The 15,749-nt window shown below is 36.6% G+C and overlaps 2 protein-coding genes across 13 annotated transcripts in view; both read right to left on the bottom strand.

Moving 5' to 3' along the window:
* The window catches only part of pals1a (protein associated with LIN7 1, MAGUK p55 family member a), a 30,942-nt gene extending 25,620 nt beyond the window's left edge, over window positions 1-5,322 (bottom strand). Inside the window, exon 1 of the mRNA XM_082143247.1 lies at window positions 5,164-5,322. The gene's annotated coding sequence lies outside the window, so the exon portion shown is untranslated. The remainder of the gene's footprint in view (window positions 1-5,163) is intronic.
* A 591-nt stretch (window positions 5,323-5,913) lies between these two features.
* Window positions 5,914-15,749, bottom strand: part of gphna (gephyrin a) — an 84,965-nt gene continuing 75,129 nt past the window's right edge. For 9 of the 12 annotated variants that reach the window (XM_082143226.1, XM_082143235.1, XM_082143232.1 and 6 more), the window contains 8 exons: window positions 14,011-14,164; window positions 13,807-13,928; window positions 11,830-11,917; window positions 11,292-11,365; window positions 10,113-10,177; window positions 7,595-7,698; window positions 7,412-7,508; window positions 5,914-7,319 (listed from right to left, as the gene is read on the bottom strand). In XM_082143226.1, coding sequence (XP_081999352.1) covers window positions 7,186-7,319; window positions 7,412-7,508; window positions 7,595-7,698; window positions 10,113-10,177; window positions 11,292-11,365; window positions 11,830-11,917; window positions 13,807-13,928; window positions 14,011-14,164 — 838 coding nt within the window. In that variant the 3' untranslated portion in view covers window positions 5,914-7,185. Of the gene's footprint in view, window positions 7,320-7,411; window positions 7,509-7,594; window positions 7,699-8,484; window positions 9,700-10,112; window positions 10,178-11,291; window positions 11,366-11,829; window positions 11,918-13,806; window positions 13,929-14,010; window positions 14,165-15,749 lie in introns of those variants that run through there. The other 3 variants (XM_082143227.1, XM_082143225.1, XM_082143234.1) reach the window with 1 other exon arrangement.

Genomic DNA, 15,749 nt, shown 5'->3' on the forward strand with positions numbered 1-15,749 from the left:
CTTCATTAAGTTCAGTCAATCAGACAACCCACTGACTTGTCGGTATTTAGTCTAAATTATATGTTCTTTTGGAATCCGTAGTGAGAACATAAAATAATCAACACGGTGGTACAAAAAAGCAGCAGAAAAATATTTGCATGCTTTAAAGTGGGCTGATGTGTTGCAATTTATAGCATTGAAAGCCTATTAGACACAGTGCTGGTGATCTGTGGCTCATCCACTCTTGACTGGTTGCTGCGCCTGGACCAGCCTGCAATGACTGAGATCTGACAGATCCCAAACGGAATCAAGAGATTAATGAGGATTCCTCACAGCTAGCACAAGCCAGGTGACAAACAGTCAAAACAAACATTTCACACAACTGATGAGTTTTCAAGTCGATAATTTGAGAGCCATATGCTTTCTTTTCAGGAGTCATTCGTTAAAACACTCAGGGACCAACGTGTTGTTATTTTTCTTCACAGGCCCCCTGAAAAGTAGTGGGAAAATCCAGGTCTAGACAGAACAGCAGCCCCGCGGCATTTTGTATGGGCTCTCTAGGAGAGTTTGTGGTTTGTTTATTCTTAACCGTGGCAGTCCGTCAGGACAGCAGAGTTGGTGCATATTGAGAATTCCTCAGGGGACACAGACGGGTTATAGCAGTTCTGTACACTGCTGCCACAGGTACCAGCCTCTTCCCATACCACAGTCCATCAGATAAAAAGTCCTGTCTAAAGCGACTCAAACTCGCAGTGCTTTCAGATGGAGCAGCATTTACTACTGATCACAGAGAATATATTTATTGAATTAATATATATAAAAAATATCTTGCCGATTTCATAATCGCACTAAAGCAAATCATGATTTCAGTTTAATTGTGCAGCCCTACTGTCCACACCTTCATACCTCTCTTCCCACATCAATGCATCACACGTATCTGAGGCCCTGTTTACACCTGGTATTAAGATGCATTCTGGTCGATCGGATCACAAGTAGACGGGGGAGACACAGACAAGTACCTGTTTACAACTGGTGTTTTAATCCGTCTCTTTTGTCCACTTTCAACCACTTCTGTCCTGATTTCTTTGAGATGAGAGTCTATGTGCGGTTAAATGTATGGGCTTTTTCAGATCTTTTGATCTAATGGATGAAATAAGCTCATGCAATTTACATATGGAGAGCAGCAGCTTTCGTTTCTACTCTGATATCCATTAGGGATGTGCGAGACTATTTGACTATTAAACGATACTGCTGCTGCTAGTCGACTCGGAAATACCAGTCGTTTACTTTTGTTTTCCTTTTTTCCTTTCCTTTGTTTTGCTTTATATTTTTACAAAGGCTACGTTTAAATTACCATCATGCTAATGTTACATTTTAAAGTTAAAATATTATCTTGAAAAGTTTACTATATCTGGAGCAGAAAACTAAATCATTTAATTTAACCTCAGATTTTGAATGCGTTCGTTTTCTCTGTGGCACTCGCGGCGGGTTCAGAGAAATGTCCACTCGGAAGATAAGCAGGGTGTGGGAGTATTTTGAAAGCATACTTTCCGTTTTCTTCTATGTCATGTCAAACTATAACAAATAAGTTAAGCTTGTTATACTACTGGTTATGAGGGTAAAGTTTAGCTAAATCCCATCTGGCTAGCACACCTCCCATAATGTTTACGCATTAGGTAGGCAGAGTGGTCTTTTGTGGCTGTTCAAACGCATGAGCGTTTACACTATGAAAGCAATCCGGTCAAACGCAATTTTCGACTATCTCTGGAATTGGTCGAAAGTGGACAAGCTCAAAACGTTTTAGACCCTGTTTACACCTGTAGCGTTGTCCACTTAGCGTCTAAATACCAAGGGCCAGATGCACAAACTTAGCCACTATGTTAAGAAGGTATCTTAAGAACTAGTTTAACCAACTAGAAGTTAAATAAGAGTTAATCAGTCTTACTTTTCCAGTTCAAATTAGACCGATCTACCTTTTTATGTAATTGACTTTAAAAAGTTAAACCAGTCTTGAAGAAAAAAAAAAATAGATAACTAACTTTTAAGACTAGTCTAAGCAGTTTATGTAACCAGGCCACAGATGTAACAGAACCTGAGAATGAGGCTGAAACACTTGAGACTATCAGCCTACTTGCTAGTTCCACACATAACTGTAAAACATTTGCTGATAACATTTGATGCTGCTGGTGTTTGTCACTAGCGTGGATATGAACTTAATGCTTGACCAACACAGGTATTTCAATGGTTAATGCAATGCAACAAAATAATATCTAGAGCAGGGAGGCTGAACACATACAATACCATTCAAATATTTGAGGTCAGTAAGCTTATTTAATCTGCAGGATGCATTAAATTAGAAATAAAAATTGAGAGTAAAAACAATTATAATATTACAAGTTTCACATTGTAAAAAAATGCTGTTCTTTTGAACATTCTATTCAAAGACAAAAAAAATCCTGGGAAAAAAAGTAATCGCAGTTTCCACAAAAATATTAAGCAGCACAACTGTTTTCAACATTGATGATTATAAATGTTTTTTTAAGCACCAAATCAGCATATTAGAATGATTTCTGAAGGATCTTGTGACACTGAAGACTGGAGTTGGCTGCTGAAAGTTCACCGTTGCCATTACAGGAATAAATTACATAAAAATAATTTTAAAAATGTAAACATTAAAACAAAATTTACACTATAATAATAAGAATAGAAATTATTACATTTAATAATTATTTGGATATAAATGTAATTATTCTGGATATAAATATTTAAATCCATTGATAATATCTTCAAACCGTCTCTGAAGAGTCGCACTGTTCTCTATAGTATATTCTATTCTATATATCCAACAGGCCATCAGATTTCATCAGTCTGACAGGCCAGACTCACTGAAGGAACGTGGCAGTGAGGTAATATGATTCTAGAGCGTGCTGGCATTAACACCTCTCGCTCCACTCTGAAAACAGATACCGTCTCCTTGAAAGAAAGCCCATCTGATACAGAGCCAAAATCCTCCATCATCCGTTATAACATCATTTATTTGTGCAGTAACTCCACACCTGTACCAAGACTGCCATAATAACCTACTATTATTTATTGCCATCAACGGCACTGAATAATGTTATGGAACAATTGATCTTCGACTTAAGCACGCACATCAAGTGCAGGGAAGGTTATCTCTGTGAATGTGCTGCTGATACAGGTTACCTACGGCCACCTCTGAGCTGAATTATATCACAGCATGCAGTGAACACTTATCTTTAAACAACACAGAGCAGCCAGCTGACTCGCAGCTTGTGATCTGAGGAAATGATAAGATTGTCAATTGTGCTCCTAATAATGGAATGAAGACATGGATCACATCCAGCCTCGGGTGGGATTGTACTTTTGGTGACTTGGCAACATAAAAAGGTAGGCTACATCTAAACAAACAAAGCCAAGCCAAAATGTGTTGACACAGTGAAGCACTTACAAAGTCTATGGGTCAACTGTCACACCCCCATAGACTTTCACATTATGTAGCCTACATTTATCAATATATATTAATACTGTAGGGTTCTCACATTTTCTGGCCAATGATTTGATGACTTTTCCAGTTGTTTAAAAAAATAAAAATAATTTATATATATATAGCCTATATATATATATATATATATATATATATATATATATATATATATATATATATATATATATATATATATATATATATATATGAAGAGTTCAGATGCAAAAGCCTCTAAGTGCCATCTGAAATTTTCTTCTAGAATGATATTTTTTAGAAAGCTTGTATATTTAAGTTAAGTAATTTCACTTAAATGACAATTAATAGGTAATTTGCATTGCCATTTAAGTGAAATTATTGAATTTAAGTACACAAGCTTGATAAAAATGATCATTCTAGAAGAAAATTTCAGATGGCACTTAGAGGCTTTTGCATTTTAACTCTTCATATATATAGTCTATAATGACAATATATAATATATTTGTCACAAATACTGTCAAGAGCATATTTAATCCAGAATATTAATTGAAACTCACTCCATAAGCAAGTAATTGAGGTGATATGATGCTCTAAAAGTGAGGTAAAATGATTTTGGAGTCTATAATAAAAAAATAAACATGTAAAGTGTAGCCTACAAGTTACAAATAAGTTACTATAGTCACTGTGTAAACTTTTGCAGCTAGGAACACAAGAATAGATCAATAATGGAAAACTCGCGCTTTATTTCATCTCCTTTACTAGCTCATCAAACTGTCAGAGTCCATTGAATATTCAAAAAGGAGGTTGATAAAATAAACCAGAACACTTAACAGTCAATTTTATTAGCACATAAACACTTTTAATATGCCTAGTAAACAGCCCCGTGTGTCTAGAGTCCGAGACCATTTTCATGAATGACACAGGCTCTTAATAATTCACAAATTATCAACATAAACTATAGATGTCTGTAATATGACTGGTGAAATACATCATTCCCCTTCACCTCCCTTAGGGCAAGTCACTCATAAAATAAAACGATAACGCCCTTTCCATGTCAGCTTTGATCCATGGTATCCCAGTAATCACACCAGAGAGAATATGACGAGTTCGCGCTATCAGATTTCTGAACCTTCCCGAAGGAACAATGCGACATTTGTGCCCTAATGGCTGTAATGAAGGTAGATGAACAATGGCAGTCCGTGTATCGATCAAAGAAACTTCCAGACAGTTTCAACATGTTGTTTAAATCCCTAGTTTTGCCTTTTTAAACATGTAGCTTCATAATCACTATAACTTAATCCAAACAACAGGGCATCTATCTCAAGACCTAGTGAGCTGCCACTTTTTGGGCGTAGAAAGCGCTTAATAATATGATGCCTACAAATGCTGTCTAGGTAGGCAGCTCATTAGGTTTTGAAAGACAGCCGTTGTGTGAGCTTGGCGTGCCCTCAAAACTAAACAAACGGTGAAACATATAACTTTTAAATCTTATAAACTGTCTCTTGAATGTCTCTAGTGCTTTATTTGATACAAATGAGAGTGTGTTTTAGGGTTATGCTGAATATTTGCATTGCTAACACAGCTAGCTGGCCACTTCCCGAAGTGCAGCGCTGCTTTCTTTCCCAGGCAACCTGTTGCAAACAACACTTAACTTACGCCGCGTTTTAACGGCCAAAACAACTTGAAAGTGTCGCTTAGCTTACCTCTTCAGTAAGATGTGCCGTTCTTTTAGTCCAATTAATGTAAAAATACTCCAACAAAAGCGGTTTTCTTCACAGAATATCACATTAGATTGTTGTCATGTTGTGTGACGGGTCGCTGTGGCTAGAGACTCGAGTCTCGGTATTGTGTGTCTGTGAGACTGACGGAGAGCGGCTCAACAGCGCCTCCGGCAACTGCATGAGACGACGCTTCTGATTGGACAGATCCACCATGCTTAAACTCCACCGTCCAATCAGGTGTGGTTTTCCTTGAGCACGTAGAGTCGATTACAAACCGGTCGGTTTCAATTGAACCGAGTTAAAGGATTGGAATTTTTTAAGGCTTGTTCAGTTTTTAGATTGTAACCACTTTTAATATTGTAGATCCAAACGTTAAGTAAAAAAATTAAATAAAGTAAAAAAATAAATAGACTTATGGTATAGCAAATTGTCCACTGTGAATAGTGTACATTCAGGTATTCACCTATTTTTTTATTATAAGAAAAAAAACTAAAATTACAGTCTATGGTATTCACCCAACTTGACAAACAGCTTTTTGCCTGCTATATAGCCTAGTATGTCGATCTTTAATAATGCTAAAAGTAAAAAGCTTATATTTCAAGAGAGTATCAAAAAATATATTATTGAATATTGTACTTTTTTTTTTTTAAATGATGTTAAAACAAATATTTAGTAAATAATAAACATACATCACACATGCATGAAAATGAATGACAGATATGGAGAGCTCAATCAGCTTTCAGAGTTTATTTAAAAAAAGAAACTGAACCACGTCTTTACATAATGATCAAGAATTTTAATTCTCGCATTAGATCAGTATTACAGAAAATGATATTATAGTACAGAGTTTTTCAATATCTTTTCAATACCATAGTATATTCCTTAGGAGTGCTGGTCACTTGTCTGTACAATATCACTCTTGCATTTTTTTTGACTGTACATTTTATGCAATTTGTTTAAAAAGGCTGTCAGCACTTAAATAAGCTGTCTTCATCTTCGAAGTTAACAAATAAAAGTTTCCAGGGAGCTCAGCCTCTAGGATTGGGCCGGGCGAGTTTAAATGTAAGGGTAGTGGGTAAAATAGAGAGTAATAAGGGCAGAGCTATGAGGGCCAGTTTATTATGAAGTATGTTTCAGACTGAGGACATGCCTCTGTGTGCGCTGAAGTAGCACAGACTTTACACAGACCCTCACCCATCATCGTTTTGCGAAAACAATCCGTACAAAGTCTGTGATATCGGCGACACCCGCTGCTTTTCGGCGTCATGACCACAAGACCCCCCCCCCCACAGCCCTGGCTTTTGGCACTGCGCACATAAACACGACTCACAAGATAAACAACAAGCAAAGCGGTTTTGTAAACCCTTTATGAAGCATAATGAAGTCTTTATGGAGCATATAATACTAAAGGGAAAGAAGCTGGGTCACCTTGGTGCACTTTGAGGAGAGATGAAAAGATCCAGCTCCCGTCGGGGATCCAAAGGGGTCCCCGCTGTCATTTTGAAGAGCTTTTCATTCCTCAGTGACACATTTTCTACCGATGAGAAAATAAGCTTTCTGATGTATGTGTGACAGGCGCCAACAGCTGTCTATTAAAATGCTACGGCTATCTATAAGTTCTAGCATTGAACACACAAAGCAATTGCAATGAAAGAGAACAGAGTTGCTTAATATGATAATATTCATCATTATATTAATAATCATAATAATTATAACAATATATTACAGAATAAATCTCTTATATTTCATATATATATATATAGATATATATATATATTATCAATTTAAAAGGTATAATATTTTCTGTCTTTGAAATACTATGTCTTCGAAGTCGTATTTTCATAAATTTCACATATTCGTCTGTTCGAAATGTTGATTATACTGGATCAACTTCTCCCAAATCAATAAAAACTAGCTGTGCCGTTGCATATTACAGAATAGTAATGATATGTGGACATGCACCACTTTCTTGCTCTATACTTGGTCTGTCCCCTTAAGATGACATCATAGCCGTCCTATGACCATGACGTCCACGACTTCACCCTTGTGCAACTCCACGTATTGCTCTGTTTTCGGAGGCAACATCAGAAGGCCGTTGGCACTTCGCATGCTCATTAGCCGACTACTCATTTGGTTTCCTGAGAAACAGAGCAGGAAATTGCTATTTAGCATACAGATAAGTTACTTATAGCATGTGTCTGTGAATATACGCATAACTAATTATGTATACCTGTGCTCTGTGCCCAGGGAAGCGGTTCCTGGTGGTGCCATGTCAGTATACAGCGATGATATTCTGGACGTGGATCCAACTTTACATCACATGAAAGCTGCAAAGAAAAGGACACACACTGATGACATCCCAGAAGTACAGAAACACAATGCAAGTCACAAAAGCTTTTGTGGCTGTGCTCACCCTGGCTTTGATGATGGTGGGCCGTGGGTCCAGTATCCCCTGCATCTTTCTTAATGCAGGAATGACAAAGAGGTTACAGGTTACAACAGCTGACACTGGGTTACCTGAGAGAGAAAGGAGAGATGACTGTTGAGGTGAAGACTATGGCTGTGACTGTGGGGTGCAGAATCTAAACTGCGGATCAGTAGTAGATACGAAATCAGTTCTGTCTCCTGATAAAGCACCACTGATGATCAGTTCACCCCCAAAATTTTAATTCTGTCATTTATTTACCCTCATGTCGTTCCAAACTAGCAGAATGTTTGTGCTGCTCTTTTCCATTCATTTCATGTATACATGATCAGTGGCTGTCAAGCTCCACAAACAACAAAACAGCATAAAAGTACCAGAAAAAGTTGTCTGAAGTCAAGCAATAGTTTTGCAAGAGGAACTGACAGCAATTTTAATCATTATTTGCTGAAAATATAACAATATCTGCCATCTCAAATCGAATTATTGTATAATACCATTCAAAAGTTTGGGTTTGGTAAGATTTTTTTTATGTTTCTGAAATAAGTCTGTTATGCTCACCAAGGCTGCATTTATTTAATCAAAAACACAGTAAAAACAGTAATACTATCTTAAAATGTAATGTATTCCTGTGATGGAAAAGCTAAATTTTCAGCAGCCATGATTTGGTGCATTTCTTATCATTAACTATGTTGAAAATGGTTGTGCTAAGTAATATTTTAGCACTATTTTATTGGAAACTACATATAACCTATATATATATATATATATATATATATATATATATATATATATATATATATATATATATATATATATATAGGTTAGATTTTTGCAATTTTTTTGAATGAAAGATCAAAAGGATAAACAATGCAGATTTATTTTTAAATCATATTTACCAGGGGTGCCATTAATTCTGACCACAACTGTATATTAATGATATTATATTAATATATTGTTATTATTATTAAAGTTCAAAATAACAGCATTTCTTTGAAACAGAAATCTTTTGTAACACTTAATATATCCTTGCTGAATAAGTATTATTATTTTTTCATTCTGTATACTTTAATTAAAATTAAAAAGAGCAGAATAAAGATTTTACTAAGCTTCTTTTGTGTTCTTTGGACAAAGGAAAGTCATACGAGTTTGTAACGAGGCGAGGGTGAGTAGATGATAACAAAATCTTCATTTCTGGGTCAACTGCCCATTTAAAGAGTCTTTTTTTATGTCAGAGTTCAGTTTGTCAGGTTGGTGTGAAAGCTACACTCATGTTGATGATGCAAATGTACATTTGTGTTCATGTAGATTTCGGAGCCCAATAATGCTGGGGCTGGGGGAAGGAATTGAACTCTGGTTCGGACCAAACCAATCAAATAAAGTGTGAAAACAACCCAAGACTCTCTGATAAGACAAATGTGTAGTACACTACTGAAATCAGTCAAGGAAGAAGAGTGTGTCGAGTGCAGAGGTGCTGCACCACATCGACAGGAAGGGAAGAGGGGCATTGAAAGCAAAAAGGAGGACAGGACTATTTCAGACAAATAGCAATTTCAAGACACTAAGCCACATCACGGTACACAAACGGAAGGGCTTTGAGAGGTTGCAACAGAACTAATAACTACAAGGAGTGCCATGGACGCAAAAAAAAGAAAAAGCAAAAACACAAAGCTTCTCTCAGAAAACAGAACAGAAAGCGTCACATTGGAAAATCAGAACAAAAATATTATTTCCTATGTTTCATTTCATTGTGTTTTGGAGGTTGTTAGATTAGACAAGGCTTTTTCATGTTTTATTAATATCTTGTGTCCGTAATAATTACATCATACTGGTCCCAAATGAGCCCAAGTGCACTAAAAAGAGATTTCGGGTTAAATCCTGGTCTGATTTCGAAAACCAGTTAATTAGGATTTTGTGTCAAAATTTCAAGTCCATTTCCGTTTTCTGAGCGCGGGCTGAAGACAGGGCTTATTTCCTGAATTAAGAGCACCTACTTCCTCGTGGGGGAGGAGGCACAGGCAGTCTGCTGGCCTCGCTGTCACTCAGGGGCACAGTCTCCAGAAGAGTCGCCCCTGTGTCTCTGTAGGTGAAATTACCTTTAAAGGGGAATATAGAAATCGCCACTGTCACCACTGCCTCGACCACCTGGTTTCTGAAGGCACAAGGTGGGAGCACAGTGGGCTCGGGATGGGGGCAAGCCTGGGGAAGCTGATCGGGCCAGTGGGCAAGAAGGGAAATGTAGGTTTGCAGAAGGGTACATAAGTGGGTAACCGTGGGCTGATTATATTGAATGGAGAAGGGACCATTTAGTTTGGAGATGGTACTAAATAGAGATGTAGGTTTATGTATATACTTAGAATAAGGGAAATTGTTCTAACTGGTACAATACATACATGGGGAAAACAGGAAACTCAGTCACCTGGGTTTGTGTATGTACGTGTTCTCATTGAGAACATTTTTTCCAGTCAATACTTCTCTGTTCGCATGTCAAATAGATGGCGTATTGTACCTGGAAGGGCGAAGATCAGTTTTCGTGTACCGTCAATGTCTAAGGTGGCAAACGTGGTAGGTAAACTGAAACAGAAATAGAATAAAGAATTAATATTCTGAATTCCCACAAAAAAATAAAAAATAATAAAAAAAATTTGGATTCCCTAATCAGACTTCATGAGAAAATGTACAGTCAGTGGGTTATTATCGCAAATTATTACCCGGCTCTCTAAAACACTTAATTCTGTCAATCCAGGCATTCGGCTATCAGATGTTTCCTAATATTTTCTGTTGTCTTCTCATGTGGTTCTCTATATCACACTATAGACTCAAGCTCTTTTGTTTTTTACTAACGCCACTGGCATCATCTTGCATCAAACTCAAATGAGCTGAATGCCACAAATGACCAATCAGAATCAAGTATTCTAGAGAGCCATGTAATCAAAACTGCTGTTATTTTTAGCTAAAACTATTAAAAACATACAGTCAACAAAATATACAACATTGTTCTAGTGGTTTTTGGATATTTTAATCCAAAAATCTTACATATTGTGCCTTTATGCTGAAATAAAATAAAATATAAATGCAAAAAATAAAATATAAATATGAGATGAAAAACAAACAAAAATTAGAAACGTTAACTATTTTATTTAACTGAAATAAAAATACATTACTATAAATAAATGACTAAATAAATGTATTACTAAAAATACAACTGAATAATAAAATGACAAAAGCACATTTACAAATTACTAAAACAAACTAAAATAAAAACTGAAAAAAACTAACAAAAATAAAAGCAAATGTAACATAAATAAAAACTATAGAACTATATAAATAATACTAAAAGAACACTGATATAAACAACATGTAGCTCTTTTTTTGTTTACTTTGTCTTTGAATCAGATTACATGCCAATGAATGTTCAAAAAACATCTGATGCATATTGCACAAAAAAATAGCAAGAGCTGAAGAAAAATGATTGGCAGGGTACTTCCAACTTTTGGGAGTCAGGGTGCAGTGGTTCTTATCAATATTTTAGTTTTGCCAAAATTTTGGAGGTCTTGGCATTAAACACTTTTTCGGAAGTTAGTTTTATCCCAGAGCACAACCAAATGCCTCCCTCATGTCAGTGCCGCCCCATCAAGACTTTACGCAAGTCTAGCTCTGTATGACTAACACTGCTTCTCTTACTCACCCTGGCTTCATAAACACTCGACCGAAGTGGATCTGGGCATGGAGGTCTATATCCAGCACTTGCTTCAGGTAGTCCTGAGAAAAAAGGAAAAGAAAAAGAAAACAGACGTTAGTGGTGTGTGTGTGTGTGTGTTTGTGTTTCTCCTCTTATGTAGTACAACACATCTATCCCTGCCTGGTGAAGTGAAACATTGGGTAATTAAAGAGCTCTAATTAATAGGGCGGAAAATCAAGAGCAAGAGGCGGTCAGTGCACTGCTGCCTGGGCAAAGACCCAAAATAAAAGGTCAGATTAACAAGTGTTGCTTTGTGACCAAAAACAAGCAGTAACACTAGATGGCAGTAAAACACACGTTGACCTGTGGCATAAGCTCTTTAAGTGTTTTGATCTGAGATCTCATGGCCTTTGGGTAAACCAATGGAATCCTCTCCTTGACATGAAGCAGATTGATCTGTGAGGCCGCATTCCTTTATTGAAAAGCTCAGACATTTAAAGCATGTGACCTTGCATACACTTCCAGACAACTCCAATCAACTGACCTTTTCACCCATGGACACGCCCCCGGAGGTGATGATGACATCAGCACGACTAATGCCCTCGTTTAGGGCGTTCAGCAGGTCGTCTGGGCTGCAGGGAGAGTTAGAAAACATGTTCATGCCAAATGACTTCCATTTTCTCTTTGCCACATCCATTACTGGCATATTGGTTAAAAGTGTCAAATGTTTGCTTACGCCAGGTTCACACATACTTTATTTCCCGTGCCCTTGTTAACAGATTATAGCATTCACACCGCACACGGATACGGTCTGGCAATGTGTTACAGGAGTAGAGCGTATTGTTTCCGCACTGTGTCTATTAAAGTGACAGTGTATTGTTCGCATAAAAAAATAACCACATGGCTTTTTGCCCAGAGTAAAGCAAGGGAAACTACACCTTACCTCATATTTAGATTAACAAGGCGACATAATGGATGACAGTCATCTCTTCGTGGAGGTGGAAAAACAGTTCTTTATGACCCGCATTTCTTGTATGTAGATTTAAATCCAAAAATAAAAAAGGCATGAGAGTCGGCTGTTTTGTCAATGTGTAAGTTTTACTTTAAAATGTTACCTTAAAAGAAAAGTATGTTTAAATGTTATCCCACTTTCTTGAGCAACCTAATATATAAAACTAGAAGTAATGAATTGAATAATACATTGTTTGAATTTAGTGTACTTAAACGTGAGACGTTGCATAACTGTTATGTGTACAAAGAGAATCACAATGCTGAAAAAGCATTTTCAGTAACAACTTCTTGATTTGAAATATAAATTACGAATAAATGTTGTGTTTGTGGTATACAGCAAAGCATCAGTTGCACACTGCAAACGTGTCATATGTGAAAGCACATGAAGCCGTGCTGCTTCTGCACTGCGTACTGCAAACGGAGTATGTGTGAACCCGGCGTTACACTGTTGCTAGTGCAAATTGAATGCAAGAAATAACCTGAATTTAATATTTTTATTCATCAAGGACACATTTAATTGATCAAAAGTGACAGTAAAGACTTTTACATAGTTGCAAAAGATTTATTTGAATCTTTTTTACATCGTTACAAAAGATTCAAATAAATGTTGTTCTTTTGAAATGTCTATTCATATAAGAATCCTGGGGAAAAAGCATGTATTACAGTTTCCACAAAAATATTAAGCAGCACAACTGTTTTTAGTATTGATGATAAGAAATGTTTCTTAAAAACAAATCAGCATAATAAAATGATTTCTGATGGATCATGTGACACTGAAAATAGGAGCAATGGCTGCTTTGTCATCACAGGAATACATTACTTTTTAAATTATATCAAGAGTAAAGTTATTTTTAAATTGCAATAATATTTCACAATATTACAGTTTTTACTGTATTTTTGATCAAATAAATGCAGCCTTGGTGAGCATAAAGGTGAGCATAAATCTTACTGACCCCAAATCTTTGAACTTTTTTTTTTATCAATATTTAACCTGCAATACTTCAACTGAAAAAAAGTAATAAAACACCTGTTCTTCTACTGTCCTTACTTTTCGTTTTTTTTTTTTTTTTTTTGATAGACTTCATTGGATATGTCAGCAGAATTACATAAAGCAATAAATAATACATTTCAAAATACACAATATCTTGTTATATTTTATATTTATACTAAATGCATTAAATACTTCAGTCAAACTTGTTTTTCATCACTGATACTTTCAATGTAAACCTATTTGTAGTTGCTCCTTATACATGTTTTTGTAAACATCCTTACAGTATATGTATGTGAAGACAAATAATGGTGGAAAAATACTTCAGAGGACTGCAGGAAGTGCTGTCGTCCGGTAAATTCTGCTGAGACGTTGTATGATCCTGTATCGATTCTAATATATGAGCTGGAGTTTCAGAGGAGTGCTGAGGTTGGAAAGATTTAGATATGTGCAAAGCTGACTGTGTGAGTGTGTGTGCGTGTGCGTATGCTTGTGTGTGGGCGGTAAAGGAGGGATGCTGACTTGTCTCCGACGATGCCGAGGTTGATGGTGGGATAGCCGTGCTCCTGAATGGTGGCCAACAGTGTGGATCGGTTACTGTCCCTGATCTTGCCTGGGTGGAGGTCATCCTCAGGGTTCAACAACTGCACACATAAGCATATATAAACACGTTCAAACTCGTTTTAAATGACCATGAGCAAAAGAGAGTAACAAAGCAAGCCCTACCTCATTGCCAGTGGACATGACTGCTACAACTGGGAATTTCTGCACCTCCACCTCTGTGACTCCTACAGTGGCCAAGAGGCCGATCTCAGATGGACCCATGTGAGTGCCCTTGGCCAACACACACTCTCCACGCTTGATATCATGACCTATAGGCCTGTGTGTGACACAAGCAAGTGACTAGACTTTAGCATCAGCATTTAAAATACCAGTTTATATTATTCTAAACAAATGAGCCTGATTAAGAATATTCACATCAAGCATCAAACATGATATATGTACACATACACTACCGTTTTTTTAGTTTTTTTTTTTAGAAATGAATACTTTTATTCAGCATGGATGCATTAAATTGAATAGAAGTAATAGTAAAGACATTTATAATGTTACAAAAATTATTTAAATAAATGCTGATTTTAAAATATATCCAAATAGAAAACAGTTATTAGGGGCCAAGCACCGAAGGTTAAAAGGTTAAAATTACCAATAAAAGGTTTTTGATAAACCCAACAGTTTATCGACAAACAAATTCGACAAAATAAAAATGGATGTGAGGCTATATCTCCGCAACACTTGAGCGTATAGAGACTTGAGACTAAGTACATGTCATCACAAGCATGAACTGAGGCTATCTGCAGCGTTTTGGCACAGAGGCGCTAACTGGTCAAGAGATATAAAAAAAATTGCTATTTTTGCTTATAACTTCTGAATGGTTTGCCAAAAACAGAGTCGAAAATTTTTTATTTTTTTTTATATCGCCTATTTTGGACGCCGCCCATTTTTAATTTTGACATAAAATGCTCTATTTTATAAACCCATTGTCGTATCGATACTGAAGGCTGATTTATACTTCTGCGTCGGACCTATGCCGGAGCCTCTACGCTATAGACTATGCGTTGGTTTTCATTTATACTTCTGCGTCGTTGTCCGCGTTGACGCGCAATTACACATGCAGAGTGGAGCATGTGAAACCCAATCACAGCACTTGCGCCCGCGTAGAATTGACGCGTTGTTACATTTTTGGAGAAGTACACGTCAGGGTACGCCGAAGGGTATGCGCGCTACACACAGCCTACGACGTAGCTACGGCGTGAGTTCGACGCAGAAGTATAAATTGGGCTTAACACGGCAAGTGTCATCGGCACTGTGCCCTGAAGGTACTCAAAAAGTTGAGACAGAGCCACCTTGTGGTCAAAAGTAAAAAAAAAAAGTAAAAAAAAATGCTAATAGCTTTTGATTAATTTTAATGCATTTAATGCGTTTCGATAAATTTTATTCTGTTTTGATGATTTTTTTAATCAATTTTGACTTTGACAATGATACCAGTTATGCTATTGTTGGTCAAATTTCTTTGAAAACCTACTTTTTCAAACTCCTCCTAGACCGATGATCCAATTTTCCCCCAAATTTGCTCAGATCATCTTCAGTCCACGTTGGCAAAAAGTTATTAAATGCTTTTTGATAGACAAAACCTTTATCAAATAACGCATCAACGAAATTGTTGGCATGGTGCCAAGCTGATTCTGATGCTGTAACTACGCAATACGTAGCTCACACTGACCACACAATATTAATTTGGTGACAGCACCACCTATTGGTCAAAAATGAAAAGCAATTAAATCATAGTACTAGTGTACCATAGTACCATTTTTCATGTTGTTGTTGTTTAAATGTTCAAATATTGATACAACAAAATGTTCTGGGGGCCATGACATTTTTTTTTTTTTTTTTATTATCAAAAA

Source organism: Leuciscus leuciscus (assembly GCF_965113295.1).
Source record: "Leuciscus leuciscus genome assembly, chromosome: 17".
Taxonomy (NCBI): domain Eukaryota; kingdom Metazoa; phylum Chordata; class Actinopteri; order Cypriniformes; family Leuciscidae; genus Leuciscus; species Leuciscus leuciscus.